At 42.0% G+C, this 18,099-nt stretch overlaps 1 protein-coding gene across 13 annotated transcripts in view; it reads right to left on the reverse strand.

Moving 5' to 3' along the window:
- ST3GAL3 (ST3 beta-galactoside alpha-2,3-sialyltransferase 3) overlaps positions 1–18,099 on the reverse strand; it is a 285,569-nt gene that overhangs the window by 126,004 nt on the left and 141,466 nt on the right. For 7 of the 13 annotated variants that reach the window (XM_069738038.1, XM_069738036.1, XM_069738037.1 and 4 more), the window contains one exon: positions 16,123–16,248. The exons of the other annotated variants lie outside the window; for them this stretch is intronic. In XM_069738038.1, coding sequence (XP_069594139.1) covers positions 16,123–16,248 — 126 coding nt within the window. The remainder of the gene's footprint in view (positions 1–16,122; positions 16,249–18,099) is intronic. 13 annotated transcript variants of the gene reach the window in all.

Consider the following 18,099-nt stretch of genomic DNA (forward strand, 5'->3'; position numbering starts at 1 on the left):
GTTCAGTGTGAAGGTACCTTTAGAATTTCCTCCATTTGTACATAATCTGTCTGGCTGTGGATTGGTAGAGCCTAAACACCTTAGATGTTTTGTAACCTTTTCCAGCTTGATCACCAACAACTCTTCTGAAGTCCTCAGAAATGTCCTTTGCTCAGGCCATGATGCACTTCCAAAAACATGTGTTGTGAAGATCAGACTTTGAAAGATCCCTGTTTAAAAAAAAAAAAACAGGTGGCCCACTCACAACTGTGAGCTCTATATACGAATCCTTTTATCTTTTATGCAGTGACGTTGTATCCATTAGATACATCACTCTACATATCCTTAATGTAACAGAAACAATTTAATCAATTGAAAACAAATCAAAATGATATTGGAAACGCAGTTTAACGGGGGGGACAGCATAGATTTAATGTTTAATCGGAGAGGTGCAACATAGTCAAGACATAAAATACCATACACTGAGCCCAGTGCGTCTTACAGGTCTGCAGCTGATCCTGTGCACGGGGTGACAGCCAAGTTCTCTGTTCTCTGGAATTGCCTCACGGCAAAATGAGGAGGAAAGAGATGCCGGAGCAAGGGCTTAATGTCTGACAGGAGATTGTAACCACTAACCTGTCATCAACGTACTAAAGAAATGAAGAAAGGGGGAGTACAGAAAACAAGAAAAAGGGAAAGGAAATCTGAGAGTAGACAAGGATCAGAAGATGAGAGCTGATCAACAGGTTCTGTCTTGTTAACTTTCCCTGGAGCCGCACATCACTGTGACCCGCAGAACTACGCAGTATAAGACAGATGCATTTGGTAGTGTAAAGTCACACGTCAGGGTCCTGCCATTTGTGAAGGGTCTTCCCCTCACTCTATGGGATCATGTTTTTGTTCTTACTGGATCTGCTCCATGCAGTGATAGTGATAATGTAAGGACACCTATAACATCTGCATGTTTACTGGACAGAAAGCGCATATCTAACCGTCCAAAGCTAAAGTCTGAAGAGGTCAGGCTACCAAGCTAAAACGGAGCTGATTCAACATAGATAGCATACCAGTGATTGGAAGGCTGCATCCTTTATACTGCAATGATATCGCCACCATTGTACATACGGTATAGTTCTTACTTATACTGAACTCAACTTACATTGTGTATTATACTCCAGAGCTGCACTCACTATTCTGCTGGTGCAGTCACTGTGTACATACATTACATTACTGATCCTGAGTTACATCCTGTATTATTCTCCAGAGCTGCACTCACTATTCTGCTGGTGCAGTCACTGTGTACATACATTATATTACTGATCCTGAGTTACATCCTGTATTATACTCCAGAGCTGCACTCACTATTCTGCTGGTGCAGTCACTGTGTACATACATTACATTACTGATCCTGAGTTACATCCTGTATTATACCCCAGAGCTGCACTCACTATTCTGCTGGTGCAGTCACTGTGTACATACATTACATTACTGATCCTGAGTTACATCCTGTATTATACCCCAGAGCTGCACTCACTATTCTGCTGGTGCAGTCACTGTGTACATACATTATATTACTGATCCTGAGTTACATCCTGTATTATACTCCAGAGCTGCACTCACTATTCTGCTGGTGCAGTCACTGTGTACATACATTACATTACTGATCCTGAGTTACATCCTGTATTATACCCCAGAGCTGCACTCACTATTCTGCTGGTGCAGTCACTGTGTACATACATTACATTACTGATCCTGAGTTACATCCTGTATTATACTCCAGAGCTGCACTCACTATTCTGCTGGTGCAGTCACTGTGTACATACATTACATTACTGATCCTGAGTTACATCCTGTATTATACTCCAGAGCTGCACTCACTATTCTGCTGGTGCAGTCACTGTGTACATACATTACATTACTGATCCTGAGTTACATCCTGTATTATACTCCAGAGCTGCACTCACTATTCTGCTGGTGCAGTCACTGTGTACATACATTATATTACTGATCCTGAGTTACATCCTGTATTATACTCCAGAGCTGCACTCACTATTCTGCTGGTGCAGTCACTGTGTACATACATTACATTACTGATCCTGAGTTACATCCTGTATTATACTCCAGAGCTGCACTCACTATTCTGCTGGTGCAGTCACTGTGTACATACATTATATTACTGATCCTGAGTTACATCCTGTATTATACCCCAGAGCTGCACTCACTATTCAGCTGGTGCAGTCACTGTGTACATACATTACATTACTGATCCTGAGTTACATCCTGTATTATACTCCAGAGCTGCACTCACTATTCTGCTGGTGCAGTCACTGTGTACATACATTATATTACTGATCCTGAGTTACATCCTGTATTATACTCCAGAGCTGCACTCACTATTCTGCTGGTGCAGTCACTGTGTACATACATTACATTGCCATCTCCGTGTGCGGTTCCACCATTACTCCAAAGCAACATGCCCGCTGCCTTGGGGTCATCCTTGATTCTGACCTTTCATTCACCCCCCACATCCGATCACTGGCTCGCTCTTCTTACCTGCATCTCAAAAACATTTCTAGAATTCGCCCTTTTCTTACTTTCGACTCTGCAAAAACTCTTACTGTTTCACTTATTCATTCTCGTCTGGACTATTGTAACTCTCTACTAATCGGCCTCCCTCTTACCAAACTTTCCCCGCTCCAATCTGTCCTGAATGCTGCTGCCAGGATCATATTCCTCACCAACCGTTACACCGATGCCTCTACCCTGTGCCAGTCATTACACTGGCTACCCATCCACTCCAGAATCCAGTACAAAACTACTACCCTCATCCACAAAGCACTCCATGGCTCAGCACCACCCTACATCTCCTCCCTGGTATCAGTCTACCACCCTACCCGTGCCCTCCGCTCCGCTAATGACCTCAGGTTAGCATCCTCAATAATCAGAACCTCCCACTCCCGTCTCCAAGACTTTACACGTGCTGCGCCGATTCTTTGGAATGCACTACCTAGGTTAATACGATTAATCCCCAATCCCCACAGTTTTAAGCGTACCCTAAAAACTCATTTGTTCAGACTGGCCTACCGCCTCAATGCATTAACCTAACGATCCCTGTGTGGCCTATTTATAAAAAAAACAAAAACAAAAAACAATCAGGTTCCTCGCATCATGTTCTCATTCACTTTATGCAGTATTAGCCCTCTGTGTCTGTACTGCTACATACTTAGGCAGTTAACTGGTTCATGCAGCTTTACATGAACACCCGAGCCTTACACTAAGGCCGGTCCGAATAACTAAAGCAATTGTTACCATCCACCTCTCGTGTCTCCCCTTTTCCTCATAGTTTGTAAGCTTGCGAGCAGGGCCCTCATTCCTCCTGGTATCTGTTTTGAACTGTATTTCTGTTATGCTGTAATGTCTATTGTCTGTACAAGTCCCCTCTATAATTTGTAAAGCGCTGCGGAATATGTTGGCGCTATATAAATAAAAATTATTATTATTATTATATCATTATTACATTACTGATCCTGAGTTACATCCTGTATTAAACTCCAGAGCTGCACTCACTATTCTGCTGGTGCAGTCACTGTGCACATACATACATTGATAGGCAAAACAAAAGTGTGGATATAAATAAGGTCACCAACATCATACAATAAACCCACTAAGGGTATGTCTAACCATATTATATAATGGGACCAGAGTAAGGACCATAATGGACAAACTGCACAAATATAACCAAAAACCAACAGAGAAAAAGAAGCAGCAAAAAGTCCAAAGTAATGAAAAATATAAAAAGAACTTTATTAAGTAGTAATACCAGAAAAAACAATAACAGACTGTTATTGTTTTATCTGGTATTACTACTTAATAAAGTTCTTTTTATATTTTTCATTACTTTGGACTTTTTGCTGCTTCTTTTTCTCTGTTGGTTTTTTGTTTACATACATACATTACATTACTGATCCTGAGTTACATCCTGTATTATACTCCGGAGCTGCACTCACTATTCTGCTGATGCAGTCACTGTGTACATACATTACATTACTGATCCTGTACTGATCCTGAGTTACATCCTGTATTATACCCCAGAGCTGCACTCACTATACTGCTGGTGCAGTCACTGTGTACATACATTACTGATCCTTGGTTACATACTGTATTAGATATGATTCCGAGATAGCAATCTTGTAAGACAACAGTGTTCTACCAATGATAACCTAATCCCGTAATTAACACTGCTCAGACTAAACCGGCTTATTAACATAGTAACATAGTTAGTAAGGCCGAAAAAAGACATTTGTCCATCCAGTTCAGCCTATATTCCATCATAATAAATCCCCAGATTTACATCCTTCTACAGAACCTAATAATTGTATGTTACAATATTGTTCTGCTCCAGGAAGACATCCAGGCCTCTCTTGAACCCCTCGACTGAGTTCGCCATCACCACCTCCTCAGGCACGCAATTCCAGATTCTCACTGCCCTAACAGTAAAGAATCCTCTTCTATGTTGGTGGAAAAACCTTCTCTCCTCCAGACGCGAAGAATGCCCCCTTGTGCCCGTCACCTTCCTTGGTATAAACAGATCCTCAGTGAGATATTTGTATTGTCCCCTTATATACTTATACATGGTTATTAGATCGCCCCTCAGTTGTCTTTTTTCTAGACTAAATAATCCTAATTTCGCTAATCTATCTGGGTATTGTAGTTCTCCCATCCCCTTTATTCATTTTGTTGCCCTCCTTTGTACTCTCTCTAGTTCCATTATATCCTTCCTGAGCACCGGTGCCCAAAACTGGACACAGTACTCCATGTGCGGTCTAACTAGGGATTTGTACAGAGGCAGTATAATGCTCTCATCATGTGTATCCAGACCTCTTTTAATGCACCCCATTATTAATTCTAATGATGAACTTCACTTTACTTGTAGCAGGAAAGTCTCCATGTTTTTAGAGGTAACGCTGCACGCTTCGTGGGAGACTTCACTTCACAGTCTCCCTGTATGATTGTATTTGGGGAGGCTCCAGTATACGTTCTGCTGCACAACCATAATTAATTAGGGGATGAATCACAATGTATTGGGGATCTATTGTAGAGTGCGGTTTATGTGAAACGTAACATGGTGACTCATGGCTGAATCACTGGATTAGTGACAATGTGGTCAGAGATTCCCAGTGCTCACATTAGCCTCCATCTGCTAATCTAAGGTTTCGTGCGTTGCGAAAGTAAAAAGCAGAGGGCAGACGTTTATAATTAACTGGATTCTTCATCTAAATGGTCAGGAGTTACTGTACTGATACCGCACCTGCCTATAATCCTCGTTACATCATTCCTACTGGATAACGTTATCTGAAACTAAACCCTGAGTGGCGAATTAAAAAAAGGCCAACGGAGCAAAAGCCCTGAAGATCAGAGCATTCCCTTAGATTATAATGGGGCAGACATACCATTTATACACATGGGGCCCAATAGATAAAGGGGCCCACCTTCCCTGCCAAAGAACTAGGTATCTTCTTTCACGCACACAAAGAGCGGCCCATAAACTGTTCTTGCACAGAAGCCCTCTCCTGTCTGTGCCCGTCACTCAATGGCATGTCCTATAATTTGTTATTTAATCTGGGAGCAACAGAATGTAGGGGCAGAGACCCTGATTCAAAGCATGTGTTCAGCAGCTTGCTGTAGTTTCCATGCAATCAGTGTTTTATCAGCAGGAGATTATCATTAGAGGGCAAGGTGTCACGTGCAAATCTGTGTAATCCCGCCCCCACCTTTGATTGGCAGCATGCCGTCAATATAAACAGGAAGCTGCCAATCAGGGGAATGGGCGTGGTTATCCAAGGCTCAGCATTCAAAGCACTACTACATCTACAGCAGAGAAAACAGGGATTTTATCAAAACTGCAGCAAGCAGAGCAGTAGCTGGAATCAGGTTCTCTGACCCTACATCAGTCTGCTCTCAGATTACATAGCTGACAGACTCCCTTTGATAATCACTGAAAATAATAAGTGAGTTTTTAGTGTGGCTAGGCTCCACATTATCAAATTGTCCCTTTATTGCTTCTCTCTGCTCAGTCTTGTGAAATTCAAGATTGTTATTCTTTTTATGATCAGAAACAAGTGCTGGATTATCAGATTTCTGGAATAGCAGATCACTGATCGGAGGAAAAAGTGCACCTAAAAATCAATACAACCATCATGAAAACTGAACACTGGAACATGTTTCATCCGAATAAACTAGATCCGTGCGATTGATTAGATAGCAGTTCTAGATCACGGGTGATCAATCAGTAAAAGGAACACTCGTGTCCTGCATGGTCCGACACGATGACTGGGACTCCTACCATAAAAAGTGTCCTGCATGGTCCGACACGATGACCGGGACTCCTACCATAAAAAGTGTCCTGCATGGTCCGACACGATGACTGGGACTCCTACCATAAAAAGTGTCCTGCATGGTCCGACACGATGACCGGGACTCCTACCATAAAAAGTGTCCTGCATGGTCCGACACGATGACTGGGACTCCTACCATAAAAAGTGTCCTGCATGGTCCGACACGATGACTGGGACTCCTACCATTAAGTGTCCTGCATGGTCCGACACGATGACTGGGACTCCTACCATAAAAAGTGTCCTGCATGGTCCGACACGATGACTGGGACTCCTACCATAAAAAGTGTTCTGCATGGTCCGACACGATGACCGGGACTCCTACCATAAAAAGTGTCCTGCATGGTCCGACACGATGACTGGGACTCCTACCATAAAAAGTGTCCTGCATGGTCCGACACGATGACTGGGACTCCTACCATAAAAAGTGTCCTGCATGGTCCGACACGATGACTGGGACTCCTACCATAAAAAGTGTCCTGCATGGTCCGACACGATGACTGGGACTCCTACCATAAAGTGTCCTGCATGGTCCGACACGATGACTGGGACTCCTACCATAAAAAGTGTCCTGCATGGTTCGACACGATGACTGGGACTCCTACCATAAAAAGTGTCCTGCATGGTCCGACACGATGACTGGGACTCCTACCATTAAGTGTCCTGCATGGTCCGACACGATGACTGGGACTCCTACCATAAAAAGTGTCCTGCATGGTCCGACACGATGACTGGGACTCCTACCATAAAGTGTTCTGCATGGTCCGACACGATGACCGGGACTCCTACCATAAAAAGTGTCCTGCATGGTCCGACACGATGACTGGGACTCCTACCATAAAAAGTGTCCTGCATGGTCCGACACGATGACTGGGACTCCTACCATAAAAAGTGTCCTGCATGGTCCGACACGATGACTGGGACTCCTACCATAAAAAGTGTCCTGCATGGTCCGACACGATGACTGGGACTCCTACCATAAAGTGTCCTGCATGGTCCGACACGATGACTGGGACTCCTACCATAAAAAGTGTCCTGCATGGTCCCACACGATGACTGGGACTCCTACCATAAAAAGTGTCCTGCATGGTCCGACACGATGACTGGGACTCCTACCATAAAAAGTGTCCTGCATGGTCCGACACGATGACTGGGACTCCTACCATAAAAAGTGTCCTGCATGGTCCGACACGATGACTGGGACTCCTACCATAAAAAGTGTCCTGCATGGTCCGACACGATGACTGGGACTCCTACCATAAAGTGTCCTGCATGGTCCGACACGATGACTGGGATTCCTACCATAAAAAGTGTCCTGCATGGTCCCACACGATGACTGGGACTCCTACCATAAAAACCTCATATCTACCTGGTGATTTACGGGTGATCTCACCAGCTGCCGTAGATCTGTGACCCCAGATCGTCACTTTTCTAGAAGCTGGAGACGGAATGCTTTCATGTCATACAGTCCTTCATGACATCTATCCACTACATTCCCGGACAGGCGAGTACCCGGTGTAGGGTCAGCGAGGTACAGCACAAACTGGAGGCTAAAGAAATTCTTCCTCCAGCTCATGTGTTCCCGAAGCCCCACGGACGGAGGAATCACCTACGTCGTCTGTGTGCTTCACCGATAGGACACAGACCCATTATTATCTATCATACTGTTCACACAGAGTGTCTGCAAAAAAATCTGGAGAAATATCCAATTTTCATCCAAGTCACAAATCAAAATTGCAATTTCAAGATTAAGGCTGCCGTCACACTATCAGTATTTGGTCAGTCTTTTACATCAGTATTTGTAGCCAAAACCAGGAGTGGAACAATTAGAGGAAAAGCATAATAGAAACATATGCACCACTTCTGTATTTATCACCCACTCCTGGTTTTGGCTACAAATACTGATGTAAAATACTGACCAAATACTCCTAGTGTGACAGCAGCCTAAAGGGTCTTCAAAAAAAATACTCGGACCACACCCGAATGCCACCCTAGCTTCATCCTAATGCTGTCCATTGTTCACTTAGTATTTACTAGAAAAGATTGAGAAACCTTCATCAGGGATTCAGTTATTTATTCATCTTTGCAAACAAGAAAAACTGATGAAACTCTAAGGCCGTGTTCACACGTTCAGTATTTGGTCAGTAAAAATACGTAAAATACTGACCAAATACTGAATGTGTGAACGTGGTCTACTGATGAAAACTGGCACATGGATCAAAAACTGATGAAAATTGGATAAATGGTTTTCATGTACAATAGATGACTATTTAAAGGATCCATTTTCCATAGGCTTCAATGTTAAAAAAAAAAACTGGATCCAGTTGAAATAATTTTATTTAGCCAGGCAACAAAAGTTGTGCTTTCTTGTCTATGGCTTGCTGCTGGATCCATTCTAAGGCCTCATACCCACCTGCGACAAAAACGGATGAGTGCAATCCGATAAAACATCGGATTGCTCTCGGACCAATGTTATTCAATAGGTGACATCTCATTTGCGACATTTTTCTCAGCCGAAATTGAACTGTGAAAAAAAATCGCAGCATGCTGCGAGACTCGCCAATGCAAGTCAATGGGTGCGAGAAAAAAAAACGCACGGAATACGGACCATCCGTATTCCGTCCGTTTTTTACAGATACCTTACCATTCTGTGGTATAGAACACTGTAAATGGTCCTGTAAATGATTGTAGAAAAATAGTTGATGGCTTATCCTTAGTATAAGGGCTCATACTCGCTTGCGAGAAACTCGGATGAGTCTCGCATGTTAATACCTGGCGCTGCTGCCGGCACTCAGATCAGAGCGTGCGGCCGTATAGCAATAAGTATCAATGTCTGATTAGGGAGGGCGGGACACCCGGCACCCCACCGATCAGCTGTTCTTGGTGTGAGCAGCGGCCAAAACTGAGCAGGTAAGGAGCTGCACAGCACCGCCTACAGTATAGTGGCCGCGACCAGGTACTGCACGTCCGCCTCCCTATTAAAATCAATAGGAGGTGGATGTGCGCCGGCCACTGCCCCAGAGAACAGTTGATTGGTGGGGGTGCCAGGTGTCGCACTCCCGCTAATCACACATTGATGACCTATCCCAAGAAAAGGTAATCAATTTTAAAGTAGTGGACAATCCCTTTAAACATAAAAAAAACTCGCTATAAATTGCACAAATACGGCATGCAACAAATTTTATGACTTTTTAATAACAAAAAAAAACCAAAACGATGCAAAACCCTTGAAAAACTCTCACCAAAGTATTGAAGAATAAAGTATTGAGATTAGAACAGACTTTAACTAAAAATGAAGATGCTTTCCATTCCTCGGCCCCGATGTTTGTAAATGTTCTTCATTAGAAGCAGAGAAATGCGTCGTTGTAAAAATAACAATGTTCCGTTTCTATTTGCAGATACTGGGAATGTGAAGTGTATTTATGATGTAACACACATTGTATCTCTGCATCGATCATGTAGAATGTTACAGAAGGACTGAGTATTACCGGATTTCACAATATTGTCATCATGTTACAATATCGAGTGCAGATCTGTCCAGTGCGATGAGCCGGCGTAGCGACAGCGCTCAATGGTTACATCTGTTATTTATCTCTGCAGGAAACTTCGGTTCCTAATATAAAGTGATAAACGGAAGATCGCTCAGCCGGTGATGACTCGCGTCAGGATTTACAGCCGCTAGCGTGCAGGATTGTGTGGCTGCGGTGGATCCTGTGGCTTATTGCTTCACGTCGCTCAATTTCATGTATTCTGAGATTTATGATTTGTAATCACCGCAATGAAACCCCCAGGACAAGGTTTCTCTTTTGGCTCCTAAGAGCTTGTGTAAACCTGAAATTACCTGGCCGGGAAGGTAGCGGCAGCCGCTGATGGGGGGGTCCCATGTGACAATGATGGCAATAATACATCCCGGTGCTTAGACTGAATTATCGCTTCTGCTCTGTCAGGTACTTTCTGACAGCCATGAATGATAATTGACATTTCAAGGCTCAGCAAAGCATTCACATCCACGACACGGGCAGATATTTTAAATTTTGGGTTAATAATTTGTTCCATAATTTTGCCCGTTTGCAATGTCATAAAATTAATTTTGTAACTTGTGTCATTTTTTTTTATACCAGGTACGACATTTTTTCTTTTATCATGTTATTATTTTATTAGCTGTTCAACTGTATTATGTACAGTTATATCATCACACATAATTTGGCCTTCAGGCATGTATCATATACAGTGGTATTTAAGTTTTAGCACCCCTGGTCTAAATTACTGAAGAGTTAATCAATTTGAAGATGAAATAAAAAATGACACATTTCCTTTGTATTTTAGACACAATACATATATATTTTTTAATCTTTTACATTTTAAAAATTATAAAAAGGAAGATGAGCAGAGGCAAAAGTTTGGGCACCCTCCGTGGATAGTACCTAGCAGAATTTTGAAAGTATCACGACTTGTAAACGCTTTTTGTAGCCAGCCAAGAGTCTTTCAATTCTTGTTTGAGTTATTTTCATCCATTCTTCCAGTTCTGTCAGATTCCTGGGTCGTCTTGCATGCACTGTTCTTTTGAGATCTAGCCACAGATTTTCAATGATATTGAGTTCAGGGGACTGTGAGGGCCATTGATAAACCATCAGGTTGCACATTTTTGAGGTCATTTATTGTGGATTTTGTCCTGTGTTAGGATTATTATCCATTTGTAGAAACCATCCACTTTTCAACTTCAGCTTTTTTTCATAGATGGTGTTATGTTTGCATCAAGAATTTGTTGAACTTTAATTGAATCCATTCTTCTTTCTACCCACAAAATGTCCCTATGCCATTGGCTACAACACAACCCCAAATCATGATTTATCCACCCTGATGCATAATGGTTTAAAAGATGTTCTCTTCCTGGAATTCTGTGCCCTTTTTTCTTCACACATACTGTACTTTCGATCATTGTGCCGAAGAGTTTTAACCTCATCTGTCAACAGAACTTGTTTCCATAATACATCTTGCTTGTATAGATGGTCTTTTGCCTACTTTTGATGCTGAATTTTATGGTGAGGACGAGGTTCTCGTCTGATGAGTCTTGACCATGAAGGTCATATTTGTGCAGATATTTATGAACAGTAGAACAATGTACCACAACTCCAGAGTCTGCAAAAATCTTTCTGAAAGTCTTTTGCAGTCAAGCAGGGGTTCTGACTTGCCTCTCCAGCAATCCTACGAGCATCTCTCACTGACATTTTTCTTGGTCTTCCTGACCTTATCTTGACCTCCACTGTGCCATTTCTTAATTACATTTTGAACTGAGGAAAGGGCAACTTGAAAACACTTTGCTATCTTCATATAACGTCTCCTACTTTGTGGGCCTCCACCATTTTCGTTTTCAGAGTGCTAGGCAGCTGCTTAGAAGAACCCATGGCTGCGTTTTTTGGCACAAGGCTAGAGGAGGCTGGATTTTTATAAAGCTGGGAAATTTGCATCACCTGGCCTTTCTTAATGATGATCCTGAAGAAGCCATAACCCTAACAGGCTAATTAAAGAAATTGTCCACTAGTTGGACAACTTCTTCTCATACCCCACGCTTGTAGAAGTGGACAACCCGTTTAACCCCTTTCTGACCTCGGACGGGATAGTACGTCCGAGGTCAGATCCCCTGCTTTGATGCAGGGCTCCGCGGTGAGCCCGCATCAAAGCCGGGACATGTCAGCTGTTTTGAACAGCTGACATGTGCCCGTAATAGGCGCGGGCAGAATCGCGATCTGCCCGCACGTATTAACTAGTTAAATGCCGCTGTCAAACGCAGACAGCGGCATTTAACTACCACTTCCGGCCGGGCGGCCGGAAATGATCGCATCGCCGACCCCCGTCACATGATCGGAGGTCGGCGATGCTTCAGAATAGTGACCATAGAGGTCCTTGAGACCTCTATGGTTACTGATCCCCGGCAGCTGTGAGCGCCACCCTGTGGTCGCCGCTCACAGCACACCTGCAATTCTGCTACATAGCAGCGATCTGATGATCGCTGATATGTAGCAGAGCCGATCGTGCTATGCCTGCTTCTAGCCTCCCATGGAGGCTATTGAAGCATGGCAAAAGTAAAAATAAAAAGTAAAAAAAATGTGAAAAAAATAAAAAAAATATAAAAGTTTAAATCACCCCCCTTTCGCCCCAATCAAAATAAATGAATAAAAAAAAAATCAAATGTACACATATTTCGTATCGCCGGACTCAGAATCGCCCGATCTATCAATTAAAAAAAAGCATTAACCTGATCACTAAACGGCGTAGCGAGAAAAAAATGCGAAACGTCAGAATTCCGTTTTTTTGGTCGCCGCGACATTGCATTAAAATGCAATAACGGGCGATCAAAAGAATGTATCTGCACCAAAATGCTATTAAAAACGTCATCTCGGCACGCAAAAAATAAGCCCTCAACCGACCCCAGATCATGAAAAATGGAGACGCTACGAGTATCGGAAAATGGCGCAAATTTTTTTTTTTTTTAGCAAAGTTTGGAATTTTTTTTCACCACTTAGGTAAAAAATAACCTAGTCATGTTTGGTGTCTATGAACTCGTACTGACCTGGAGAATCATAATGGCAGGTCAGTTTTAGCATTTAGTGAACCTAGCAAAAAAAGCCAAATAAAAAACAAGTGTGGGATTGCACTTTTTTTGCAATTTCACCGCACTTGGAATTTTTTTCCCGTTTTCTAGTACACGACATGCTAAAACCAATGATGTCGCTCAAAAGTACAACTCGTCCCGCAAAAAATAAGCCCTCACATGGCCAAATTGACGGAAAAATAAAAAAGTTATGGCTCTGGGAAGGAGGGGAGTGAAAAACGAACACGGAAAAACGAAAAATCCCAAGGTCATGAAGGGGTTAAAGTCTGAAACCATGTTCAAACCTATTTGAGCACACAAATCTCCAAGGGTGCCCAACATTTTGCATCAACCCATTTCCCTTTTTGTAATTTTTAAAATGTAAAAGATGACAAATTAAAATACAAAAGAAATGTGTCATCTTTAACTTTAGCCCTTTTTAGAGATCACTTCATCTTCAACTTCCTTTACTGTTCACAATAACAGTAATTTTGACCAGGGGTGCACAAACTTTTACATGCCACTGTATACTATGCTGGATTATTACAATGTCATTAGTCGGATCTTCTGTGACAAATCCTACGGTATTATCTATATCATTAGTAGTTGCTAGAATAATATACACTGTAATAAAACATCTCTGTGTTGTCATTGTAGACTTGTAGCAGTTATATCGGCCTCCCCGGGGCTCGGACTGATGCTCATTAGCGGAACGCTTTCCAACGATGTTTCCTCTTAGATGAAAAGAAAAAAGACCCATTTTGACCACGAGGTGTTTAATCATAGCTTCGTGTCACGAACGACGACCGTAAAAAGAACAACCCAATGAATGCACATTGTGATACATCAGAAGCATATTGTGCGCAGCGAGTTACATCTTATCCGTGCGCCATTAACCGCCGGCGACAAACGTGGATCCGTCCTCTGTATGAATGCAGCGTTCCAAAAAGGGCTCCGTTGTTCTGCTCCCATTATTGCACACACCAGCCACTTTGATCAGCGCCACAGATCCAGAGATGATGACATCCTCCCTCGGGGCAGATATTTGCGATGGTTAATGAATATCAGTATTGAACATTGAGGAGTAACAAGTGGAGAATCTTGAACTCCTCAGAGTTCAAAAATAAAAGTGTAATTAAAAAGAAAAATATCCATCAGAGGCTGAAGCTCGGCTGCAAACAAATCAATGAACAGACTTGTAACAGAATATGGAGAAATATTAGGATATTCTCTTCTAAATGCAGTAATAAAAGTCTAAATACTCAGGAATGAAGAGGGCTGAGAAGAGGTCACTCATCAAAGTCTTCACTAGTGATGTCAAATCACTTCAATGTTCATTTTTCTATTGTCTATTTCCAAAATTACATACAACTGAGTGACTGTCCGTACTAATGCAAAAATGTCCTGTATTATACTCCAGAGCTGCATTCTGGATTCTGCTGGTGCAGTCACTGTGTACATACATTACATTACTGATCCTGCACTGATCCTGAGTTACATTATATACATACCCCAGAGCTACACTCATTATTCTGCTGGTGCAGTCACTTTGTACATCCATTTCATGACTTATCTTATCTTGTAATAATGTATATTCACAGTGACTGCACCAGCAGAATAGTGAGTGCAGCTCTGGGGTATAATACAGGATGTACGGTAACTCAGGATCAGTAATGTAATGTATGTACACAGTGACTGCACCAGCAGAATAGTGAGTGCAGCTCTGGAGTATAATACAGGATGTCACTCAGGATCAGTAATGTAATGTATGTACATAGTGACTGCACCAGCAGAATAGTGAGTGCAGCTCTGGGGTATAATACAGGATGTAACTCAGGATCAGTACAGGATAAGTAATGTAATGTATGTACACAGTGACTGCACCAGCAGAATAGTGACTGCAGCTCTGGAGTATAATACAGGATGTAACTTAGGATCAGTACAGGATCAGTAATGTAATGTATGTACACAGTGACTGCACCAGCAGAATAGTGAGTGCAGCTCTGGAGTATAATACAGGATGTAACTCAGGATCAGTAATGTAATGTATGTACACAGTGGCTGCACCAGCAGAATAGTGAGTGCAGCTCTGGGGTATAATACAGGATGTAACTCAGGATCAGTAATGTAATGTATGTACACAGTGACTGCACCAGCAGAATAGTGAGTGCAGCTCTGGAGTATAATACAGGATGTAACTCAGGATCAGTAATGTAATGTATGTACACAGTGACTGCACCAGCAGAATAGTGAGTGCAGCACTGGGGTATAATACAGGATGTAACTCAGGATCAGTAATGTAATGTATGTACACAGTGACTGCACCAGCAGAATAGTGAGTGCAGCTCTGGAGTATAATACAGGATGTAACTCAGGATCAGTAATGTAATGTATGTACACAGTGACTGTACCAGCAGAATAGTGAGTGCAGCACTGGGGTATAATACAGGATGTAACTCAGGATCAGTAATGTAATGTATGTACACAGTGACTGTACCAGCAGAATAGTGAGTGCAGCACTGGGGTATAATACAGGATGTAACTCAGGATCAGTAATGTAATGTATGTACACAGTGACTCCACCAGCAGAATATTGAGTGCAGCTCTTGAGTATAATACAGGATATCATTGAGGATTGGTACAGGATAAGTAATGCCATTTATGTATACTGTGACATACCACATTGTCCAAGACTACAATATTGACAACTTAACCTTAGGTGATCAATTTTAGATTAGTTGGGGTCTGGCATCCAGCACCCCCATGAATCAGCGGTTTACAGCCCCTCCACCTTCCACAGTGGAGGTTTTTCTGGTGGTGCTGCAGCTTGGCTTCCAATTAATGTGCCTTCCCGTCTCAGCACACTTTGTCCATCCGGCCACTGTCATTAATATCAAAGTCCTGGACAATCCTTCTAATTTGGTTTGTGAAGTGTACAGTGTGATTAGAGATGGATCTTCACTGATCGGCAGCTGTCTCCACTATTGGTTTTGTAGAAGCGGCATGTTACATGAAACTGCAGAAATTGGTATATTGTAAAATAAAATAAAAATAAAAAAGCTTAAGGGTGAAATATCATTGGTTACTTTTCACACAAAATAATACTCACTTTATTTTTAGGAAAGGATAAAAACTAATCGAAAAATGACCTCAAGCACCTACTTATTGGTGACGATTCCGGAACAACCCCCAGGTCTTTGGTCTCTTTGGACTCTGTTCTGTCCGGTACAATGTGCGTTGGGGTCACATTGGGAAGAGTCGAGATTCCAGCTTTCCTCTCTCTCCGTCCTGTTTAACAAGGAAATCTTTCCCTCAGTAATTCAATAATCAGGCTATAAGGGCAGCGTAAGAAAGCAAGCAGAGGCAGATGTGCCTGCATAGCCTGAGAAGTAGACAGGGGTCAGCAACGCTACAAGATGGAGTCTGTTATTAAAGGGGTCAAATAATGGTCCCGAAAATATCAGAATGAAATTAGTTCTATGTATGATCTTTCCGATTCTATGACCAAACCCAAAAGACTGGGGGACAATCAGAAAATATCGGGGGGCAAACCCTTACCCCTTCTATATTCTGGCATTCCATAGTAATATTTGTAATATTCCAATATGGTGAAAAATTAACACAATACCCCCAGAGAGATCGTATTCATAGACTGCTTTTCTCATTTCATCTTTACTTTATTTCAAAGTCTGGAAACGACATCAGAAAGGAGGAAGCTTTGAAAAGAACAAAAAGAAAACTGCGCAGCAGCAAAAGCGAGCGAGAAATCAGATGTTTTATAGTGTACAAATTAGAACTTCAGAGACGAAACAAAAATATCAGCAGGAAGTAATAAGGCCCCTAAATAGACCTAAAAGATTTGTATGGATACAACAAACCTTATACTGGAGCCCTAGAAATACTGAAATATGCAAATAGCCTCTTCAGAGATTAAGAAGACGTGAACTCTAGTGTTAGAAGTAGCAATTCTAAAAGTCATCATTGACCCATTAATGAACCTTGACATGGGACTTAGGATAAAAAGTCAAACCAGAATCTCAATTTCATCTCACATAGCCCAAATCAGATCTCCTGCTTTGCACTGAGGAGGGGCAGCACCCCGAAACACGTCTCTCCAAATTGAGATTCTGGCTAGGCATTTATCACAAGTCATGTGGCAATGATCATTAATGGGTCGCTACTCGCTACTGACTCTTAGGATCGCTATTTCCAATAGGTGGCACTAGAGTTTTAGTCCTTTTCCTCTCTGAAGAGGCAATTTGCATACTTAATTTACCCAGAGGAGCATTGAATGGCTTAGAAGTCTCCTTACACATTGGCATGTCACTTTCCACAAGGAGACACGTTTCTCCTTAAACACAAATACTGAAAAACATGCTATAATTCAATATCAATTAAAACAAAACAAAAAATTAGGCAAACATACACTATAGCTTTCTATAAAAAAAAACATTAAAACGGCTTCTGTTTAGTCAAACCAACCATTTATTACTCTATTTCCTTTGTTTATACACGCTACAGTTGTGTGAAAAAGTGTTTGCCCCTTCCCGATTTCCTATTCTTTTGCATGTTTGTCACACTTAAATGTTTCAGATCACCAAGCAAATATAAATATTAGACAAAGATAACATAAGTAATGACAAAATGCAATTTTTAAATGAAGGTCTTTATTAAGGGAAATAGAAATCCAAACCTACAGGGCCCGGCGTGAAAAAGTGATCGCCGCCATATAACCCCCTTTAAACATAAAAGAACTGTTGTTTATCACATCTGTGAGAAGCGGAGTACAATTTCCCTTGCCACACCCAGGCCTGATTACTGCCACACCTGTTCTCAAGCAAGAAATCACTTAAATAGGACCTGCCTGACAAAGTGAAGTAGACCAAAAGATCATCAAAAGCTAGACATCATCCAAAGCAATTCTGGAACAAATAAGAAACAAAGTTATTGAGATACTTCAGCATGGAAAAGCTTATAAAGCAATTTCTAAAGCTTTGAGACTAAAGCGAACCACAGTGAGGGCCATTGTCCACAAATGGCAAAAACATAGAACAGTGGTGAACCTTCCCAGTAGTGGTCGGTCAACCAAAATGACCCCAAGAGCGCAGCAACGACTCCTCGAGGAGGTCACAAAAGACT

Source organism: Ranitomeya imitator, chromosome 8 (genome assembly GCF_032444005.1).
Source record: "Ranitomeya imitator isolate aRanImi1 chromosome 8, aRanImi1.pri, whole genome shotgun sequence".
NCBI classification, from domain to species: domain Eukaryota; kingdom Metazoa; phylum Chordata; class Amphibia; order Anura; family Dendrobatidae; genus Ranitomeya; species Ranitomeya imitator.